This window comes from Cyprinus carpio, chromosome B10, assembly GCF_018340385.1.
Source record: "Cyprinus carpio isolate SPL01 chromosome B10, ASM1834038v1, whole genome shotgun sequence".
Taxonomy (NCBI): domain Eukaryota; kingdom Metazoa; phylum Chordata; class Actinopteri; order Cypriniformes; family Cyprinidae; genus Cyprinus; species Cyprinus carpio.
Window position 1 is genome coordinate 15207997 of NC_056606.1, and position 24429 is coordinate 15232425.

The window sequence follows — 24429 nt, forward strand, 5'->3', positions numbered from 1 at the left end:
TCTTTCTCTCTCTCCATGACAGCGATCTAATAGTGCTGACAGCTCAGGGGCACCAATGACACGTCTGAGGATGCACACATACATCCACACACCATGACCTCGAATTGCTGTCTACTTACTTGTGATGTGTCTGTTTCATCTTAATCTCATTTTTATGCAGCATAATGCATGTTAGCATGAATTAAACAGCAGCTGACGTAAACAGCAGATATTAGAAAAGCCAGAAAAAGTCTTGTCTGAAACTAAACCCATGTACTGAAGAGTAGCTTTATATCCTCAGGCAGTACAAGAGTGTGTTGTTGAGAGTGTTATTTTGGTCACTTATGAATCTCTCTTGGGAAGAGGAGAAGAGCAAACACAAGGTGCAGAAACAGTTTTCTCTGTGACATCTTCCTCTTTTAGTGGATAACCTCATTGGTTAGACCTCTGCTGTGCTGGCTAGTCATTGGTGAAAAACTGGAAGGGCTTAGAGAGGTAAGCAACTGGGCATCGACTGATTAATCATAGATGGCAGCTCTGGGCTCAGCGCTAAACACACTTAAAAATGCATGAGCGGAAAAGAAAATAGGGAGATAAATATTTTGATAATATGCATTTGCATCCTCTACTTATTTAAAGGGATAGCTCAACTATGAATTGAACTTCTGGCATCGTTTACTCACCCCCATGTCATTCCAAACCTGTATGACTTTCTTTTTTTCTTCTGTGGAACACAAAAGATGATATTTTGAAGAGCGTGCTGGTCGCTCTTTTCCGTGTAATTACTATGAATAGGGACTGAGGCTTTCAAGTTCAAAAAGAACTCAAAAGCACCATGACTTGTGTTATATGTCAAGTCACACAACAGACTGAAATATAAGTCGCCTGATAATTTTTCCCTGAAGTGGGCACTTCAGTTAGTTCTTTGAGCCAGTTTAACTTGAGAACCAGATTTATGAAATATTCTTTGGAGTCAGATCTTCGAATGAACGGGATGATTCAATATTAGTTGATTCAATTAAACATTTTGTGAATTGTGAAATGAATCAACTGATTCATTGAAAAGATTTGACTCAAAAGAATAATTTGTCATGTTTCAGACACCACTACTTTCATGAACTCCGATAAAGGTGACAAGAGCAATTGTTGCTATCGTTAACTAAAACCAAGTGTATTAAAATATTTTAAAACAAAGTTAATTTAAAACAAAATATAAATATTTGTATGGAAGCAAAATAATGCCAAATGTTTTTGAATTTAAAAAGCTTGTTGAATTACAATAATTGAAAAAATATGCATTGCATTAAACGTACTTGCATATTAATGCATTGAATTTTTAAGTCTTGCATTATTATGGGCTGATATCCAACATGGTTGTAAATTTAAGCCATGAATTTTTCAATTAAAAACATTTTAAACAGATTTTTATAATCAAAAATTCAAGAATCCATATTCACCTTTCAGATTTCACTTCCAAAATATTCGATCTGTTTAAAAATACAACCTATAATATTCAACAAACAAGTTTCAGTCCATTTTATTTTCGCTTTACAAATTCGCTTCCACAATTCAGTGGTTCAAATTCGACAGTAAATTCAACGTTTCACATCCGGGAACAGCAGGAAAATCAGTAGATTTACCGAGCATAATCTCATCTGTCTGTAAAATCGTCTTCACCAGCAGGGAGGTGTAAGCGCGTCTTGACAAGCATCAAAGTAATAGAGACGAAGAGGCCTTCATAAAACGTCATTTGTCGAAATGGACCGAGCGTGTGAGTACAAGTTATGATTTTATTGATCAGTATACTGTATTTATATGCGGAATATTAAGATTAAGACCCAAATCATTGTTTACTCAGTCTAAGTCTAAGTGATTCATCTTTAACCCCGAGTACAGAAGTGTGTTTTTTTTTACTGCAAAGGTGATGTGATCAATATAAATCCAGAAATCTCTTCTTGGCTTGTTTTTTTTTTTTTTTTAGTAAAACCACTATAATACGCTGAAATAGAGAGTGTATTGTTTGATTATGCCACTAATGACAAGATACTAAATAGCACCATTTTTATATACAACCCAATCGCAATTCTAAAGTAAATCTGTCACTTGTAAATTAAAAAAGTTACATTTCTACCACTATATCAGTTAATCTCCGTCTTTAAATTAAATAGGACTTGTCTCTGCTATGTCCAGGTAAGGGCTTCGTTTCTCAAAATCAAACCAGAGCGGGTGTTTTTCATCACTGTATTTCAGAAGGAAACCGACTATGTTTAGAAAATGTTCGATTTCATTTTTATTTCATTTTGCATGTAATGCTTCATAATAAGGCAGCGTTTGTGAGCTCAGCACCGGAGAAACCGCTACCCTCTCCCGCTATTAAAGTGCGTCCCTGCCGCCACGAATAGAGTGTAAGGCTGCGGGAAACACTGGGACATTGGTTCTACGATCTACTTAGACCTACGATGCTTTTGAGAAACGAAGCCCTTACCTGGACATAGCAGAGACAAGTCCTATTTAATTAAAAGACGGAGAATAACTGATATAGTGGTAGAAATGTAACTTTTTTTTTAATTTACAAGTGGCAGATTTACTTTAGAATTGCGATTGGGTTGTATTTAATGGTGCTATATAAAAATGGTGCTATTTAGTATCTTGTCATTAGTGGCATAATCAAACAATACACTCTCTATTTCAGCGTATTATAGTGGTTTTAAAAAAAAAAAAAAAAAAAAAAAAAAAAAAAAAAAAAAAAAAAAAAAAAAAAAAAAAAAAAAAAAAAAAAAAAAAAAAGCCAAAAGATTTCTGGATTTTATATTGATCACATCACCTTTGCAGTAAAAAAAACACAGCTTCTGTACTCGGGGTAAAGATGAATCACTTAGACACTTGAGTAAACAATGATTTGGGTCTTAATCTTAATATTCCGCATATAAATACAGTATACTGATCAATAAAATCATAACTTGTACTCACCGCTCGGTCCATTTCGACAAATGACGTTTTATGAAGGCCTCTCGTCTCTATTACTTTGATGCTTGTCAAGACGCGCTTACACCTCCTGCTGGTGAAGACGATTTACAGCAGATGAGATTATGCTCGGTAATCTACTGATTTTCCTGCTGTTCCCGGATGTGAAACGATTGAATTTACTGTCGAATTTGAACCACTGAATTTGTGGAAGCGAATTTGTAAACCGAAATAAAATGGACTGAAACTTGTTTGTTGAATATTATAGGTTGTATTTTTAAACAGATCGAATATTTTGGAAGTGAAATCTGAAAGGTGATGAATATGGATTCTTGAATTTTTGATTATAAAAATCTGTTTGAAATGTTTTTAATTGAAATATTCATGGCTTAAATTTACAACCATGTTGGATATCAGCCCCATAATAATGCAAGACTTAAAAATTCAATGCATTAATATGCAAGTACGGTTAATGCAATGCATATTTTTTCAATTATTGTAATTCAACAATCTTTTTTAATTCAAAAACATTTGGCATTATTTTGCTTCCATATATTTTAGTGTATTAAAATATTTTAAAACAAAGTTAATTTAAAACAAAATATAGAACTAAAATGACTGAAGTACAAGTGCAATAAAAATATGTTAAAATTAAAAAGAAATTTAGTAAAAAAAGAACAAAACTGACAAAAGCACATTAACAAAATTACTAAACTAAAATTAAAGTAAAAACTGAAAAAACTAAACAAAACAAATAAAAGCTAATATAAAATATGAATAAATACTAAATAGCATATAAATAATATACATTAAAAAAACACTGGCCTGTCCCTCAGACAAAGCTATCATATAGCTTCAAAGTCTTGAAATATTGTGCAAAAGTCATATGATATGCTTTTGCTTTTGTCATTTTAGAGTTTGACAGTCCTATCCTCATTGACTTTTCATTATCCTAAAAATACTGGCCCAGAACATTCTTCAAAAAAACTCCCTTTACAATAAAAACAGAGGTTTGGAACAATGTGCAGGAGAATAAATAATGACCGAATTTTGGGGTGAACTATTCCAAGCTATTAGTTTTTCTCTGTCCAACAGACACACACTCTTTTTCTCATTTCTTTTTCCTGACTCCCCTGGCACAGTCGAGAGCAGGCTGTTTCTGGCGATTCTCCCGGTATAATGGCACCTTTTCACAGCGCTCTCCCTTACTCTCTCCCTTCCCTCACACACTCGCATGCTACCATCTGTGTAAACCCCAGTCTCCGTGCCCCCTTGTACTCTCTCATCATGCCGGGGTAATCGTGGACTAAAGGGGGCCAATGGAGGCACCAGACCAGAGAGGACAGGGCCAACACCAGAGCCAAAGATGCCCATCTGAACAAAGCATGCAACGTTTAACAATCCAAATAAACACAACTCAACACAAAAGCTTAAATTCTCAGTGATAAATGAGGCTGCTACTTAAATTCACACAAATTTTTGGCATGAGCTGTCCGTAAAGTCACTGCACTGAATATCAAGGGCAAGTTTAATGTGATGCAAACATTGCAGAGAGTACAAGGTTGCTGAGAGTAGCACATAAAGTTTGCTAGCCTCCCCACCTTTCTATATCCCAGAATGAGCATTTAATTAAGGCATGAGTGACTGTTAATCATTCCCGGGCACAATCAATTAACACATCAGGTCTGTTCACGGCAGTGCCACGACCTCAGGTGAAACCTGCAATCACACACACCCCTGAGGCCTTGAGGAATGGATTTCATTAGGCTAGCATGCGCTAACACTAACGACGGCACACACTCCCATTACAATCATAATTACCAGTTTTATCGCCGTGCACAACTCTCGCATGAGCGGCTGGGTCACCCCGAAACCGTCCACGGAGCAAGTATTAAAATCGATCTGCTAATTAAGACTGCCTGTTTGCTGTAAACTCGATTGCGCGTTTTATGCCCCCGCCATTGATCGGAAAGAGGTAATGACATTTTACAGAAACCGTCTGTGTCTAAACGTCACATCAGCGTGTCTGAAAATGCATGGCAAGTGAAATATGTTCATATGGGATATTGTGATAGCATATGGTGTCTGTCAACGAAAAGAACCCCCTGTGATGGGACATGCACTGAAGAGGGCTCGATTTGGGGAAAAAATATATATATACATTAATATCCCCTAGGTATGAGCAGTTAACAAAATAAAAGCCATAGATGCTGAAAAACAGACCCTCGTGAGCACACTTAAAGACTATCTTGACTGAAGTACCTGCAGGGCTGTGATTTGTAAAGTGCCGTTTTCCATTAGGCTAATGCGCTCGTCGTTGCCCAGGATTCTCTGGCCGTCGCGCTCCCATTGAATGCTCGGAAGAGGGTTGCCCATCACGTGGCACTGCAATTGGGCCGTGGTGCCCGGTGCGAGTGTCTGGTTGGCTGGTCCTTGGCGGATGATGGGAGGGATCCGGTCGGATGGGGCTAAGGGTGAAGAGAATGAGAGAGGCGTGGGCTACAAAAACCATATTTACATGCAACACCACCATATCATCCACCTCGTTCAAATTATACACAAGAGATTGTTGAAAAAGACACACTGTGAATTATTCTAATTAAGATTTTGAGAGTAACATGATGGTAAAATACAATATCATCATGCAATATGACATATAATGACAAAAACACATACAATTACTAAAAAAAGTATCAAATGTCCAGTGCTAAATTCATCTGTGCACTAACACATTAAGCAAAAGGTAAAAGTAAAAAATTCACTGAATTTAACTGCCTATATGTTTTGTACTCTTACAGTCTGCCAAAACAAAAAAGATCAGTAATTCATCTGATTTTAATTAGATCAATGACACAGGCCTCCGGATATAATTTGATTGAGTTGTGGTACAACATAAACTCTATTTGAAATGAATGTGTAATGTTATTGCATAGTGGAACTAAGCCAAATGCATTTTAACACCTTTAGCAGGCTGTGTTGTGTTATAATAAAATTATTCTGTGCTTTTAAGCTTGCTGTACAATATTTATGGGTCAATAACTGGTAAAGATGGATGCACTCTAAAGCTCCATGCCATGCTGAATTGAGGCAGTAATTAAAGCAAAAGGAGCCCCTACCAAGTATTGAGTACATGTACAGTAAATCAACATACTTTCCAGAAGGCCAACAATCCACTAAAAAAAATTTTTTATTGGTCTTATGAAGTATTCTAATTTGTTAAGATAGTGAATTGGTGGGTTTTTGTTAAATGTGAGCTAAAATCATCACAATTAAAAGAACCAAAGACTTAAACTACTTCACTGAATTTATTTGATACACGAGTTTCACAATTTGAGTTGAATTACTGAAATAAATGAACTTTTCCACAACATTTATTGAAATGCACCTGTATGTGACCATGTACATATACCTCTTACAGCACTGAGTGAAAAAAAATGCATTTTACTTCACTTTTCTACACAAGCGAATTTCCACACAGGTGAATTTTTTCCAAGTTCAAAGATATGCAGCAATATAGCATGTAAAATGCATGATGATACATTTCAACACAGCACTCTAGAATAATTACAGTAGCCTGTGTTCTTCTACAATTTATTCTTCCATTTCCTCTCGTTCAGCTACATCTCTTTCTATAGACCAATGTGATGGCTTAACACGACTGTGTTTCCATGAATAATTCATTATTTGTTTGACTAGAGCTGCAAAACCTACTGTCTATTGACCTAAGCGAGGAGAAAAGTCCATAGATAAATAATTGACAATTCGGTTACTTTAGCATTCTCATTTGAAAAAACAAGGACCTGGGAAAGGCAGCCTGCATCTCTGACATTTTCCCTCCACAGCGGTAAGAAAAAGAAAAGACCATAAGGTCAGAAAGAAGATGAGGGCTGTATCGCTCAAACAAAACTGAGTTGTATTTCTACATGATGTGAAATTCAGAGGCATGAGAACCATCCTTGGGTGTAGTGACCCTGCGCTGCACATACATATGTCCTTCCATAAATAATTTCATCATGTATCAGGTAAGTACATTACAGCAAACATCAGTCAGATGATGCCAACATGCAAGGGACGTTGTCTTTAGAGGCCACAGCAGGCACAGGGGCTTCTGGGAAATGCGATTATATTTTATAAGCCTGATTTTTTTTAGCAAACCTACAGCAGACTGTGCAGATATTGAAGTCTTGGCGAAGGTTTTTCATGTGATGTGCCTAGACTCAGTTTGGTACACACGCACACACGTGGAGTACACATAAACAGTTTATCCTGTTACCGGGGAGCATGACGGAGGCGGCATATGTTCCTGAGGTTATTTGCATAGCTCAATTGTGCCCTGTCCTTTCTGATTACGTCTCCAGAGCTTCCTGCTGTTCTCTCATTTGCAGAAGCAGAAATGTTAATTTGGGGTGGCTTTGAAGACTTTTAATTTATTTTGGTTCAGCGCAAAAAGGCTACGGCAGGGCGAAGTGGCAATTTGTTCAAACGCAAACAAAAATATTACTCAAATCTTTGTGATAAGGCCTCACACAAGCAATTCAATTACATGTACAGTTATGGACCTTTAATGTAGTTAGACTGATATTAAAATATCAATACAAGCCAACCGCCGGTGTTTGATGGAGCTGGTGGGGGTGTATGAAAGGGCAACTGTATGTGTGTGTGTGTCCAAAGGTAGTTTGAAGTATTTACTCACTGCTTTCCACCTCCAGCAAAGCTTTGGTCAAGATGCTGCCTGCCACACTGATGGCCTGGCAGATGTAGTACCCAGAATCCTCGCTGTGCACATCTGTAATGGTCAGCTCTCCACTTAACGACACAGAAAAACGGCCCGACTGTGAAGGTGGCTGACTGGGAAAGAGCAGGACCTGTTCAAACCACGCAAACACTGTTAAACGCTATTAAAAGACTAAACATGATAAATCACATTTTAAGTTGATGCTTTTTGGCTATCTAGCTCAGATAAATGATATTTGTCTTATTTAACATTTAATTATTGCAGGTTTTTATTCATTTTGAGGAATATTGAATCTGTTTTTGTGCAGTGAGTTGAATAAATACATGTTTATATTTAGTCTAGAACTACAGTATCATCATGTTCACACACAACGCCTCTACACGAACTCCCGATTTCTCTCAACATGGCAACACAAGAGCTGTCAGTCAAGACATGGGGAACAAAGTAACTGGCATCACGTGTTTGAAAAAGTAACTCTGATTTTTCCTTCTAAATTAAAAAGTAATGCTTTACTTTACTAGTGACTTAAAGTAATCTGATTACGTAATTAACTTTACTTAATGCATCACCCCCAACACTGCACATATAAATAAAACTCTATATTAATGCATCAACTATAAACAGGCTAGATTTTGACTATTAAAATGAATAAAGTACAGTTAATTGATATTAGTGTATATTAATAATACAAGTTATTAAAATGTGTTAAATTTATCATCATATAAAATATTATAAACCATTATGCATTCACTTATCAAATGAACATTATATTGCTGTTATCTTATAAAAACAATAACACATTACAGACTATGTGCATACATGTTTTTACCAACACCCTTAATCACAGTAAAATCATTTTAACATGCAGCCTCTTGTGGCATATTGCTTATTCAGTTAATACATGTTGCATTACTGTTCGTGACTGATACAAATTACAAATATATTAAAAAATGACATGGGATAATCGGTCCAATGATATAATTTATGATTCATCACAATCACTTAGATTTAAGAGCTTGGATGAAATGGCTGATTTGCATTTACATCAATAGAACATCACGGTGCATTCAATGTGATACTCGGGTGTAAATTTAGTTGACCGCTGAGATTCACGGCCGAACAATAGCTGTGTTATCTCAGGTTAGGAAAAATGCCAGATACACAAAAGACAAGGCCGAAGGATTTTAAGGAGTCTTCCTCCTTTAGCATTAGGCCGCAGCACTGACAGCTGCTCTATTGTTCCTACTTGGCCGTGTGTGTGTGTCACTGTATCATTTTGGGGGATAATCCAGTGACCCGCTCCCCCCAGCCCTCTGGCTCAGACCGGACTCACCCTCATCCTCAATTCTGTTCTATATCTACTGACCTCAAAGATAAGCCACACATACACACACAGAAAAAACAAGAATAGATGAGAGATTAACCGGAGAAGAGTTCATGGCCCAACGTACAGCGGATATTTGATCACCTCTGGTCTATGACACACTTTGCTCGACAAAAAAAGAAGGATGAAGGGATCTAAGAAAGGATGGAGGGAGGGATATGGGAACTGGCTTCCTTCCTCCGAGTGCTTCCTCCGAGAACAACCAGAGGCTTATATCTTCATTTCTTCTGCTGTGCTTTATTAATAGAGACATGAGCGTGTTATCTAGCTGGGCCCAGGGACATGTTCTATCCTCCTCTGACCCAATGAGAAGACATGAACGTGAACAAGTTCCTGCAGAAATCCCAGAGTTCCTTCTACCCCGGTGAATGGCCTGTCACCAGTTTCCAAACTGGCTGCAAGGCATCCTCTCTCTATTTCTTTCTCTTCGTCTCCTTGACTCTGAAACTCTTTGGACTGATTAAAAAAAAACCTGTGTAGTTCTTTTTGCTTCTTGTAATCATGAAAACCAAACGTAAAATGCTCAGCTCATATTTAATTAAAAACAATAATTATTTTTAAATACTATTTTTACACTGATTAAAGTCATTAGTTATTAATAATAATAATAATAAGAAGAAGAATATATTCATTCATTTATATATAAAACATTATTTGTTTTTGCTTTTAAACACACACAAAACTGATTTAATTTCAGAGAGCCAGTTATGCATGATCAGCTGTCAAATACATTACATGTATTGTCACATGTAATCATATGTTTCCTGTCATGTCAGACAACACATGATTATAAGTGACAACACATATGATTCAAAAAAAGACAGCTGCACAGTTTGTTTTCAGAGCAAAAGTGCTTCTTGAGAAACTCATCCACCAGGTGAGATCAGCTAGATAATGAAAAATAAATCCATCAGATTCCCAGCCTATATGGGCACTAGACTTGCCTTCCCACTCACAATCTTAGAAGTGCCACTCATAGATCCACAGTGTGCTAACATCTTGCATGATAATACATATCGAGTGGCCTCAAAAATAATTTGGTCACACTTTAAAAATGTACTAGCATTATATATTTTAAAAAATGAAGCACGAAAATGTATTTTGCATAACCACCTGGTGTCAAGATGATTACATTTCTTTATACTATCTCTTTAAGTTTAGTATTTTAACTTAAATAGTGTGGCTTAAAAGTCAACTTTTTTTGAGCCCATTGTTTAAAAAACAGTGTGCTAGAATTTTTTTATTAAAATTTTCACATTAATTTTTATGAATTCAGTAAGAAAATCATCAAGAAATTCAGTTTCATCTTTTAGTCTTTAAATCCTTTCAAAACTGTGCTTTGTTTTTACTACTATACTTGGTCACTGCCCTAGAGTTCAACCCTTTCTTTAAGCAAGCACAATGAAAGTATCCGCCACATACCTTGATGTGTTTTGACACTGACACTGTAAGGGTTCCCCGGCGTGCATCTGTGTGCTGTTTTCTCTTACCTGACTGCCTTCTTTCTGCCAGAACACAGCAGGAGGGGGATTTCCCTTCGTTCCACAAAGAAAGGTGACAGTACGGCCTTGGGCAGAGATCTGATCCCGCGGACGCACCACGATCTGAGGAGGAACTGGAGAGGAGAAAAAAAACTTATGAAACTGCAGATCCACACACAGCAAATCAAGGCCCCTATAGAGTCCATATGAGCTTCTGGAATGTTCTGCAATCTATATAACTCCTCCAAGGTGAGACTATCCTACAGTTACACAGTGGAAGTTTTGTTTAGTCTAAACTTGAGTCTCTCAAGGAGATGAACTGTGTGTGTGTTAGTACTGCTGGTGGCATGCAGTAAAGCTGTCATAGCTGATATTGTACATGGTGCCACATTCTGGTACCAGTTCTGCACACGAAGATAAGGTTAGTGTAGAGTGTCATTACTATGCAAACAGCACTCTGAGCTATGAATTCTGTTTAAACTGAGTCAAAGGTCATACAGTATCCCTAGCTGGATATATGTAACAAAACCAACACTGACACTTTTACCCATAAACAGTTAGGATTTGCTCTGGAAATCACGAACAAAACTAATCCACATCATATTTCAGGACTGTTTTGACACAAAGCAGGGCTTTTGAAAACTCAAGAAGGGTTATAACCAAATACACAATTACTGATGGCAGAGGTTTCAGTGCTGGTCTTTCTGAGCAGAGAGAGATGGATATTAAGAGCTTAATTAATATGCAAACCTTTTCTTCTCTGTGCTTGCAGAGATACTTTAAAGCACATGATAGCACATCTGATGCAGTGCTGAAGAGCCCTTATCCTGTGGGGGATATGCGGGTGTATCGAGAGCAAATATACATTTATATATTAGTAATCTGGCCTCTTTCACCTAATGCACATTTTCTGTCCACTAATGAGTGTCTGGATATAAATGAGGAACTCTCAAACTCCCAAGAGCATCATTGGGTGGCCACTGGGTTTATCTCATCTATCTCTCGGCGGATCCATTCTTCCATCTCGTTCACTTTCTCTCTCTCAATCTCTTTGATGAGACCTTGTTGGCTTTCTTTCTGCCGCGGCTACTTGGTTCCTGCCTTTAGTGTGAGTTTGATCAATGGTTGTTCGTGATGGATGCTAATCTGCTGGTCTTATCTGCCCTGCAGCCATCTTTCTCCCAAGCAACAATACGAGGCCTTGAACAGTCTCAACCCAGACCCAACACTTTTTCTTTTTTGTGAATTAAATCACTTAAATCCTGTAAAAAAAAAAATATGAAATTTTTTAAAATGTTGGTTGAGGCTTGTGTTTAGTTTCATTCTGAATATGTTTTCAAACACAAGAAATGTGCCCAAATGAGGTCAGATGAACTCAAAAGAGTTAAGACTTACTCGATTAGTTGAGTAAGTCGATTAGTTGTACTCAAAAACATGTGGATGGATGGATAGACGGACAGACGGGTGAATGGATGGGTGGGTGGATGGATGGACGGACGGATGGATGGATGGATGGACAGATGGATTGGTGTTTGTGTTACGTTGGATGGATGGATATTCAGTAAATTCCACTTCCCATCATTTCACTTCTAACTCAACTTCCTGTTAGGTTTGGCCAATTAAATTTAAATTCTTACTCATTAATTGAAAGGGAGCCAATTCTTCCATTTTGAGTTGTACCCAAGCCTGATAGGTCGTTTACAGGAACAAATTCCCATATTAGTAAAGGATGCTGCGTGATAGACGGGTTTTGGAATTTTAGCGTCGAGGGTGGAATATAAACTAAACTGATGATCAGCCTTCAGTTGTCGGAGCTCGACTGGGCTGATGGGTATTGATTATTTCTGTGCTATTGCCCTTTATCAGGCGCCTGTGAATGTGCAACGCTGTCACCTTTAACCTTCACCGGCTAATTGATTTCTCATCCTCCTTCCCTCTACTGTGCAATTTTTTTTTGTAGCGTTTCACACATGATTAGAGAGACGCGTCGGGTCTGACAACACACATTTATACCGAGGAAGGCCTTTCTCCTTTAGCTCACCTTAAATTTCCCACTAATTCATCAAGCCGAAGGGCTGATAGCGTTTGCACCCTCCCTACTAATGCGCCTAACAAACTGCACTCCATTTGTCTCATGATCTACCACAATTACTCTTTTATTTCACCCCACCACTGGCTTAGTCTCTCCTTTTTCTATTTCCTTCATTACAAAAGTCAAAAACAATCCAAAAGATGCAATTCTGCATCAATGCAGCTGTCTCAGATCAATTTTTCTGATTGGCTTCCTGCCTGCCTGCTGGCTTTTTCTCATAGACTCTGTCGTTGAGTGTTGGCTGCATCACAGCTTGGAGGCGACAAGCATGTTGAAACAGAACAAGGCCCAATAGGGAGCCTGGCCACAAGGGTCATTGAGGTTACTGTCCAGAGGTCAAGCAAGAGCCATACTGCTGACCCTAGAGGTCAAATCTGAGACACATCCCCTGTCGTTATAATTTGGGACACTAGTCTAGAGAGACCAAACTGGAGAGGTAATGATACCAATTTCCTATTCCCCCTGCTTTACTGACTGTATTTCTCACCTGGGCTGATGCAAGGACTGAAATATTGACTTAATGCTATGTAATACCACAAATCTTATGAGCCTTCTATCTGAATATACTAAAATGACTATATATGACTGTGAATATATATGGGGAAAATGAGATGTAACTGAAACACACACTGTCTCAAGAGATTTCACTCTAAAAATATGTAGCAAAAAGAAGCGAATGCAACTAACAGAATGTGCCTTGGGCTGTGATAAATAATTAACAGTTAAAACAACATTACAGAAACAGCATGGAGTTTTGAGAGAATGGAGGTGTCAGATGCATGCTAATGTGGTGTTACAGGGAGAAGATTTAGGGAAAGGATTTAAAATGTACATAATACCTCTACCAGCACCAAACAGACCACACTGTTCAATGACAAATCAAATGGATGACAGTGCCAGCTCTTTGAAATATGGGCCAAATAAATCAAATAAATTCAGATAAATAAAATGTGTGTGTGTATAAATATGATTTACACTATAATATGTATATAATATCAATAAAATAAATGATAATGATGATTACTAATAACACTAATGCCACTACTGCTGCTACTACTACTGCTGAAATAATAGTAGTTCTATTTTTTTAGTTGAATTTAAATTATTTTTAGTTATAATAATAATAATAATAATAATAAAAACTGTATTGATACTTTCAAGCTCTGAATAAAATACAGAGAAAATAATACTTTAATTAAGTGCACAATACATTGATCAAAAATTTAAATAAATAAATAAATAAAATATTAACTGAATAATAGTAATAAAATTGGTTGTTGTTAATATTTTTCCAGATAAGAATTCATAGACAACTGTAACTTGATAATACAAACAATAACATAAAAAATATTTACTACTACTATAATAATAATTACAACAACAACAATAATAATAATTTTATATTTTCTATTTTATTTTATTTTTAAATTATTATCAGGGATAAACATGTATTTATCTTGTAAAGTTAGCTTTGGAGGGAAAAAAAACAAACATAAAATCAAATACAACTATTCCAAGTTATATATAGAATGCCATCTGTTAAGATATCTATAGGTCTTTCTGGACATCTCTTCCTCGAAGTATCACAGATGGTTTATTTGACGGAATAGCAGTAGACAGAGCTGTGAAGGTGCCAGGCTGGCTGGCTGGCTAGTGACAGGTCAAAAGTGTCACCCACTCACATAGGCTAAACAAAAGTGCTGAAGCTAAAAATTATTCATGGAACTTCATTTCTTCCCAAGACGGACCACAACACACGCAAGGATCCAACACCTTCATGCTCCCTCTGGGAGAGTTAGTGGTTAGTGAATACACAGCCACAAACTCGTATGCAGATTCACCGCCAACCAAACATGTCTTCAAACATCGCGTCTATCCCCACAGGGGCTCGCCATGACAGGCAGTTGTCAGCGTCGAACAGTGATGCGGACAGAAAGTGTGGAAGGGCTATGCTTCAGTGCTCACCGCCGCAATTAAAACCCCCTACATGCAATTAATACAGTCTTTAGAGTGTAACCGATTAAACGCTTTACAGCATTGCAGGTTATCTACACCAATACAGGGCATATGTTTACAATGCCTAGCTGAGCAGCTGTCTCTGTCCAGCAATACCTGCCAAATTCATAAGCTGTATATTTACTGCATAATCAAAACGAGAGCATCATCTGCATAAATGCGGTTTCTCAGAGAGCTTGTGCTGTTTTAAATACTCCCCCATGAGGATACAGTAATATGCATGGGCTAAGATCAGTCCTGTCAGAGTTTGGAATAGAACCTACTTTTTTAGGACAGCTTAAAATGAGCACAGTTGGAGAAGCGCCTCAATGCATCGGGATTAATCTGGTGTAAATCACTGCTACATGGGTTTATTTCATATTTATTGTCTCAGCTCTTAGACATGCAAATGAAGAGGGCAGTTGAGGAAACATGCGGTGGATTATTTCACGACACTGTGCGAATGATGAAACGAATCCGTCATCTTTAGTGGAAAGAAGACAGAATCTCTTCCTGTTTCTCCCTCACACAAAGTCTGACTAATCTAACCCGGTGTGTATTAAACGTCTGGCTTTTCCACTGAATACAGAATGTTCTGACACACTTATCTGGCTTAGAAGTCTAAAACTTTAATTTTATAACTATGATGCAAAACCCAAAACCTAGCTTTTCACTGTCTACATAGGCACCTACTTTTAAGAATGTGTGAAAAGGTTGATTTTTATTGTTTTTACTGTTTTTTGATCACAAAAAAAAAAAAAAAAAATGAGTCTAGGTGTGCAAAATCTGCTTCCAGCCCATGTGAAAGAACAAAATCACAATTAGATCACTTTAATATCTCCATTGTTTTCCCCTATAGAGCAATAAAATTAATTGTAGATCATATTGAGATATTTGCATAAATCTCCAGCATTGTGGATTTTTAAAAGATTATAAAATGTTAACATTTTCATAAAACTGGAAATAACTGAGATTTGCCTTGAGCTGTTTATATCAAACCTGTGAGCAATAAAACCTTCCTTTATGTAACATTTGCAAAAGCTTTGACACTGGCTTCTGTGCCTAAAAATGTTGCCTAGGTGGGCAGCTCACTAGGTTTTGGATGATATTCTTTGTCAAGCTAAAAAATAAAAAATACTACAAAAACAGTTTGAGTAGGTCTGAAAGTACATTTCCCGAACTTTCAATTAAATGTAACTCATCCAAGACGCAAATAACAAAAGAAAAACTAAAAGCACCAAAGACCCAAGTCGGGTTGTATGAAAACTACCACCCTGCAGGGAATGGTTTCTTTTTACCACTTAAAAAGGAGCAGTACGCTTTTGCTTGCCTCTGAAAACATGTTCTTTCTTTCTTTCTGCCTGTCTGTTGGTCTGTCTGGCTAACACTGAAGTGCTCCGTCAGCATCAGATATAGTTGTTTCCACTTGTGAAAAAGCAGTGTTTTTCCTCAACAGAAATAACATATCTGGAAATGACTTCTCGGTCACATGTACTCCTTATTGTACTTTAAGTTAAATACAGTTCTCACAAGAAAAACAAAGCAAGTGGAATAAAATTCAAATTCTAAAAAAGTGTGAGTATTTATTTTATGCTATTTATGAACACTTTCGAGGGTAAAACCAAACCCAAGAGGTTTCTGCTGACAATACGGAGTTGTTCTAGCTAACTGAGTGGGCCACACAGCACAAAACCATTGTGGAACAAAAAAAAAATCAGTTCCAGGTCCCTCTGATCTTCTAGAACTCATATCCACTGAGGCATTATGGGCACTGCAGCAGTACTGGTCAAGCTTTAGAGCAGAGGAGCTCTCTTTCAGTGTCTCTGTAATTTGATCACATTTTTCTCATAGTCTGGAGTGAAAGAACAGAGGTCACTCCTGCACAGCACTAGATAATGACCTTTTGTAACTCCCCTCAGTAAAGAACATCCAGAGCAGTCAAAACCCAGTCACATTTCAAAAGCCTCTGAAGTTTCAAATACCTGTGTTTTATGTGATTTTTAATAGTGAAAACCAGTGTTACTGCTCTGCATATCTGAATTAATGAGCTGGACTAGAATAGAGACTCATTACTTCTGTGTGCTGAAGGGATAGTTCAACCAAAAATAAGAATTTTATCATCATTCCTAACCTGTATGATATTTTTACAAAAGTCAGTGGGGTTCATTGATTTTCATTGAATGGACAAGATACAACATGACATGATGAGGGTGAATAAATGACCATTTTCATATTTGTGAACTGTCACTTTAAGTGGGCAAAAAATGACAAGCAAATAGACAAGAGATGAATGGTCAGCGCAGGATCTTAACCTTGTCACAACCAATCGCACCTTCCAAAACATGTGAAGCACAACCACACGCATGCAGAGAAATGAAATGGAATGGTACTTACGAGATGGGCCCACTATAATGGAGGTGTGGATGAAGAGAGAGACAAAAAAAATATAAAAATGAGATGAGTGAACTGGAAAGTTGGATTTTGTATTTAAAACATGAATGAAAAAAAATATTCTGAGTGATTAATGAAACACAAGTGGGATGAAACAACAACGGGCAGCAGTGACAGGAAAAGGAGATGAGGAGGAAGTGATGAGAGAAACTCAAAATTATGTTTTGTTCATGTCATTTTGGAATTACCATAATTACAAGATGACTTTGAGCTGTTGACATCATTGGACCTGCAAAAATATGTTTCTATGACAACACCCATAACACCAAAAAAGATGCACATGCATTGGTACGTAGTATATCTAAAACTAACTATAAATATTTAAATATATTAATATAATACTTACTAAAATACTTTTGCTATCATATATATATATATATTTTTTTTATTTTACATTATATAAGAATTTTATTATTATTATTTAATCTTGAAAATCAAAGCACACACTAAGCAGCTGGTTTTGATAAAAAAATACAGATATGTGCAAGCACTTTCAAGTGGTGAGACAGCCATTTTAGTTATTTCTACATGATATTAGAATAAACAAATTGTAGAAGTCAGTGCTTTTAAAACAAGATAACAACCAGCAATTTCAGGTTTCAAAAAATCAGTTTCAAGTTGGAAAACTCATAACTATGCTAATTCCAACATGACATGAACAGGAATAAACTCATGTTATAGATACCTTCTGCCTGACCGAGACTCCTAAAATGTTTCTACAAAGCTGTACTAATAATATTTCATTTTCACTCACACGTTGAATCATCGTCCCTCAGCTGTCAGGTGAAATCATTCACAGCAAAAGTGCTGCTATAAACATCTATTAAGTGTGTAGAATATTCTTAATGCGTGCATGTTCTCAAGCCCACAGTCATGTTTTATGAAGCAAGATGTGCTTCTAACCAGATGGAATTATGTTAATTGCATCTGGCAGCTTTAAATAAATGGCTGTTGCCATAGCACTTCACTCCTGTAATCAGCAAAATGCAAGGCCAGCACGTGTGTGTGTGTGTATGTGTGGGCTACGGCTAATACAATTCAGACTCAATTGAGTGTGTGTGAGAAAGATGCTAAAGTCAGAGAGAAGAATATAATAGAATTATTGTCAAATCCGTCAGATGTGCTGCTGTGTGGACGTGTATGCGTGTGTGTGTGTGTGTGTGTATGAGAGAGTTACTGAGCTAAGCAGCATCTGTGCGTCTGCACAGTTGTTGTAACTTACCGTGGACCTGAAGTGTTCCGGATGCTTCGGCTTTGCCCACGCTGTTCTCAGATAAACAGGTGTACGAGCCTTCATCTTCAGCCTTCACCTGAGTAAGACGCAGACTGTTGTCGGCACGGATCTCAAACCTGCCAGGAAACATGCACACGCAACAAAGTTACTCTCTAGTTTGCCTATAAACAGAGTTCCACTGTTCTCTGCCAGCTGTATCAGCAAAGTTTCGCTACATTGGATTTTAACACTGTAACGCTTCAGTGTGATTAACATCTGCTGCTAACAGTGTTCAATGAGTTTTTAACTTTTATAGACACATATTTTTACACTGTAGTATATTATTTACCGAAATAATTAAATATTAAAAATAAAAAATATTTAAAATATACATTAAAAATATATCTGCAAAATATATTAAGTACTGTTTTGATACATATAAACAATATTTAAAATTTAAGTGTAATTATTTTATATATATTTATTAATATAGTACATTAAAATTATTTTTAATTCTAAAATTCTTTGATTATTTTTTTCAGTTTAAAGCGTTAAAAAAAACTAGAGTTGGCCACCTCACAACTGCTGTTTCTGTCACTTTTTCTCTTGACAAGGAATGCATTTATTCAGTCACAGAATGTCTTTACGATCACTTTAATCGGCTTTTTGGTAACTTCATGACTTAACTGACCACGACATTGCATGCTCATATTTTATTTCCTGCTTTGATATGAAATGATACAGGCTACAGCACGCGCCGGCGCCTTTGTGCGTGCAACTGAAGAGTTTCCACGCTAGTTTGACTTGCGCCTGGCACAGAGGTGAAGTGGAGTGCGCTTCTGAAACGTCTAAATTGTATTTATTTACAGTTGTTTGTCATTTCTCCGATCAAGACATGCAGACATGGTTTTATGTTTACGCGGAGTGATTCAACGCAACACGTAAAAACACAGTATAAGTCATTATAATCAGTAATTATGTCCCCACTGGATGCAACAAATGCCTCGTTTGTAATGGGTTTTATTGTTATTGTCTTGTGAAACCGGTGTTCTGACCGGGACATGCATCACAGTATGTTAAGGGGCGTAACGTCACACGCTTGAGGCATTCGGCCAATCACAATGCAATGGATAGCTGGCCAATCAGAACACATCTCACTTTTCAGACCGATGAGCTTTGTAAAAAACGGCGTGTTTCAGAAAGGTGGGGCATAGAGGAGAAACAATAATGTACAGTATGTGGAAAATAATGTGTTTTTTGAACCTTAATCAACATAAACACATTTCATTACATCAAATACACAAAATAATGTTATTTTTAGCAACATCTTATGACCTCTTTAATAAAAAAAAATAAATAAATAAATAAAAAAATGAGATCAATAACTTTAATAGCTTTAAGGATTCATCTATATTTGATTTAGAAATTAGTGTTTGATAACTTGAATTTCAATTTCTGTATATTTCTGTAACTTTTGTCTTTTATCATATTGCTAATGCCACTATTTTATTGCTTTTAATTGAGTCTCACCTTCCCCGAGGCAGTTCTCCTTCCTCTTTCCTCCAGCGTATGGTGGGAGTGGGGTCTCCCTGAACCTCACACTGAAAATCCACTGTGTCATCAGCGAGGACCACCTGATTCACAGGTCTGCGTACAAACATGGGCCGCTCTACAGGAGAAAAAAATCCCAGAAAGATTTCCAGAGAGCTCAGTGTGAGAGAGAAAGAGAGAAAACAAAAGCTATAGGATAAAGTAGAATTACAAACCTACCAAACACTACAAGCTCAGCAGGGTCACTGTCCTTCTCTCCAACCATATTAGTGCCGACACACACATACATGCCTGCATCGCTCTTCCTTGTGTTTGAGATCATCAGCTTCCCTCCACGGATCTGTAAGGAAAAGCACACGACGATCTGTCAGGGGTATGCATTTATAAAACATCTAAGAGAGAAAGACACTAAAATCTGAGTTGGTCCCCACAGGAAGCCAAACATGTTGTGATGTTTTATGAACATGGTTTCTGGGCTCCAGAAAAACATAAATACTAAAGCAAAAGCCAGTTTGGTCGTTTATTAAACATTTGACACAAAGAGAACTGCCAAACTGATACATTTAGTAAAAGTGCTTTAATAGCCCATTTAGTCGAGTGGCTGATGAGAGAGTCATAGACAGACAATGAGAGAGAGACAAACAAAGGGACAGAGTTGTAGTGTTGAGAGAACAGAGAGAGATATATAAATATATTCCTAATTGTTAGTTTGTGCATGTTTGTGCGAGTTATTAAGAGTAATGTCCTCTCTGAACTTCTTCTTCCTTTGTTTTTCAAAATGTTACCATACCAACACGTTTTTGTTTCTATTCAAAACTGATTTGTTTGCATGCTTTAGTAATATTAGATGGAAAAACATGGAAAAACATTATAAAGTACAGTAATATTAGATGGAAAAACATTATAAAAAAAATATAATATAAATGTTATTCTAGTGTCAATAAAATTTTTAATATAAATGCATTTGTAAAAAATAATTTTATATATAAAAATATTTTTATAAAAATTATAGTTTTAAAGTTTGATTTAAATTACACTGATTATTATTTTAATTTGAAATATTACAACTTAAAACAGCTGTGTTTAATATATGTCAAAATGTAATTTATTCCTGTGATCCAGCCATTACTTCAGTCTTCATTGTCACATGATCATTCAGATATGATGATTTGGTGCTCAAGAAACATTTCTTATTATTATTATTATAACCTATGTTGAAAACATTGTGCTGCTTAATATTTTTGTGGAAACAGTGATGTGTATATTCTTAGGGTTCTTTGATGAATGCAAGAAGAACAGTATTTATTTGACGTGTATTTTTAAATGTATTGAAAGGAAAGGAAAGGAAAGGAAAGGAAAGGAAAGGAAAGGAAAGGAAAGGAAAGGAAAGGAAAGGAAAGGAAAGGAAAGGAAAGGAAAGGAAAGGAAAGGAAAGGAAAGGAAAGGAAACAAAGAGAGAAGACAGAAATTCACCGTTATCCTCTCGTCCTTGTCGTTCACTTTCACATTGTTCCTCTTCCAGGAGATAGTGGGTTCTGGGTGGCCCCGTGGAGGGATGCACTCCATCACTGCCGGCTCCCCTGCTGCCACCACAACATCACTGGGGGTCTGTCGGAAATCATCCCGGAGAACTGAAGAAACAGGGAGAAAAGACACAAATAATCAGCAACTGGGATTGGAGATCACTGTGAACATAACTCCACAAACAGCTATACTTTACTGTGCTATGCAGCAGCATTTTGGGATATTAGTTTAGTGCCATGCAATCATTTTGTTAGTTGGCATTCTGGTTTAATTTGTTTGCAATGTTGTCCTGTTCTCCCCCTGGTCTTAATTTGCTCACTGTCCATGTCGGCCTAATAAATAATGCATTGTTTCCTCTAACACATGACTATGAATAATTAAATCAGTTAGACACTGGCAAAAATCACCCTTCTTTTGTTACTGATACAGGCAAAAAATGTTACAAACAGAACACAAAAATGACAGTGTGTGCAAAAACACAGCCTACAGCACATGCAAACGCAAAAACGGCAACATAGGCAATAACCAGCAGCACAAATATCCTTCAATCGACCTTCCTGCACCTTTGGGGCTGATGATATCAGTTCCCCTCTCAATCTGGATTTCCATTTTATTGCCATTTATCTGATTCCTTAGTGCCGGCACTGCCAATACTTTAATCTGACCACTGCTCTATCAACCCCTCTAAATCGTTCTGCTGCTGCACATTTCCAATTGGTGTTTGTGGCCCAGAGCGAAAGGTTTGCGTTCAGATAGAGCGTATGAAGTGGAAGACTTTGGATATTGCGCTGGATAAGATCCAAAAGTGAACCGAACTATGGCTCTCTCACTCAGAACACAATATCCAGAGCTCAGACAGCAAATAAATCCACTGAAATAGGACCCTGTTTTAGTCGGCAAGCCATGAGAGAAGGAAATGTAAAAGTTCTCTTTATAGCCAGAGGGAAAAGACTGAACTCCAACACTAAAACAGGCAGCAGACACTAAATAGTGCCTGAAGAAATTCTGCTTGCAAAATCATACTGTATTTTTTTTTCTTATCTTGATAAATCAGCAATTTCTCCTTTCCTTTTTTTCATTCACTAATAATTGCTCACTGCTTATTCGCATAAAAACAGTTTCCATTTCAATTTCAGTTTCACAAAATAAGAAATTAATAGAAGCCTGTTTTATAATTTAAAAAAAGTCAGAATTCTAAGTTCATTCTGAGTTTACATCTCACAATTTTTTATTTTTTTTTAGTAAAATTCTGACTAAAAGTCACAATTACCTTTATTTGTTATGCCGTGGTGGAAACAAGCTTCCATAGAAATGTGTTTTCATCCTCATTCATTATTGAGGAATTATTCTAAAATAATAATCTAAATCATTCTAAAAGGGGGCATTTGCCTACAGTTGGTAATTAGCATAATACACGCCCACCTCCATATAAGGGTATACCATACAACCTAAAGTACAATAACTCTTCAAATTTATCCACGGCCCAAGGATGCTCAAGGCCAATAGAAAAACAACAAATCATTTTCATATAGAACATTTATATGCAGAATCTATCCACACAGAATCTATTCTAACTCAGATATGCTAAAAAAAGACATACAGTATAAATTATTTCTTATTGAAAAAAGAACAGACAAACACTGGGAGAAATAAATAAATAAACAATTCTACACATTCTGCTCTATGATCAGGCAATACAGGTCCCAGGCTAGCAGTACAGTTCTCTTATTTTTAATGAATGTACCTTCACAAACAAGAATCTGTATTCACTGCCTAATTCACTCTCTTCTTGACACTGTTTCTCCTATCTGCCCCCTTTATGGTTTTGTCCTTTTCTCTTGACTGACCTGAACCTCTCCAAATTCTGTATTCCAACTGAACTGAGAGAGGTCTGATAACAGTCCGAAGGCAGTCATTTTTCTCTCTTCCCATCCATCTTTTTCATGCTCTCTCTCGACCAGACCACTTCACACGTCTCCTCAAAATCACACAATATGAAAAGTTTGAAGACTTAGAGAACTTTTTTGTTTTTTGACATAACAGAAGTGTTACATAAACTTTCAGAGCATAAAGACAAGATTTCTGAAGCTGCGGAGGTTGAGCTTTACACCATAATTTGCACATCAAGCCCTAAAGATGATTAATTAATTATAGAGAGATGATGGGGTAAAAATTTAGCATATAAAAACAGTCCAAGTGGTGGTATTATTGATTTTTATAATTTATAGGTTTCTCTGTTCTGGTTTGGTTTGGTTATATTAAACTCATTTAGAATCTAAAGTCAACATAAATAATACTATCTTACAAATATTAATATTATTAATTATTTACTGATACTATAAATATTTTTATTTTATTAAATTTTTTTAATTTTTGAAAATTAACAAAAATATCAACAAGTGATTCAGGTCCATATATATTGTATATAACAAATTACACGTCCACAATACCACTGTCCTTAAAATGATCCCATTACACTTTAAGATAAACGTGTATGAGTGTCATGAATACTCTCCTAAATAGAAGACATTAGTCTTATCTGCCAAAATCTATCATTGCATGCACATAATAGATTGACGGCACCACAGTCAAGGTTTGCGGCTTGGGGACACCGGCTGTCCTTCAGCACTGCGAGCGGTTAGTGAGAGTTAGATGCTATCTCAAGGTCCCTAATACCTCTTGATGAGCAAAGGAACCAGAGTGTTTCTGCGGCGGGTCTTCGAGATTAGAGTCACAAATCTTTAGAGGCGCTATGGATCGATATAATGCGATATTTATTATAGCCTAAACAGATTGAAAAGCCACGGATGGACAAAAAAACAGCCGGGCACAAGCTGGAATCAAATTTGTTTCTGACTATTAATTATGGGTGAGAATTAATTGGTGCATAGGATGTGTTTACGTGGGCATAAGTGAATCACAGAGTATGCTTTCACTTTAGGATGGATAATGTACAGCCATTACTTCTAAATTACTGCGTTAATGTCACTACAATGTCATCGCGGCGGGCGGGAGAGTTGGGTTTGACGAATGAAGCTCTCAGAGCGTGTGCTAGTGAAT

General features: G+C 36.8%; 1 protein-coding gene across 7 annotated transcripts in view; it reads right to left on the bottom strand.

Moving 5' to 3' along the window:
- Window positions 1-24429, bottom strand: part of LOC109087598 (roundabout homolog 2-like) — a 141836-nt gene that overhangs the window by 16345 nt on the left and 101062 nt on the right. For 4 of the 7 annotated variants that reach the window (XM_042732789.1, XM_042732788.1, XM_042732794.1 and 1 more), the window contains exons 3-10: window positions 21319-21476; window positions 20065-20185; window positions 19825-19963; window positions 18304-18431; window positions 17025-17036; window positions 10553-10677; window positions 7637-7808; window positions 5206-5411 (exon numbers count right to left, since the gene is read on the bottom strand). In XM_042732789.1, the coding sequence (XP_042588723.1) occupies window positions 5206-5411; window positions 7637-7808; window positions 10553-10677; window positions 17025-17036; window positions 18304-18431; window positions 19825-19963; window positions 20065-20185; window positions 21319-21476 (1061 nt within the window). The remainder of the gene's footprint in view (window positions 1-5205; window positions 5412-7636; window positions 7809-10552; window positions 10678-17024; window positions 17037-18303; window positions 18432-19824; window positions 19964-20064; window positions 20186-21318; window positions 21477-24429) is intronic. The other 3 variants (XM_042732791.1, XM_042732790.1, XM_042732793.1) reach the window with 1 other exon arrangement.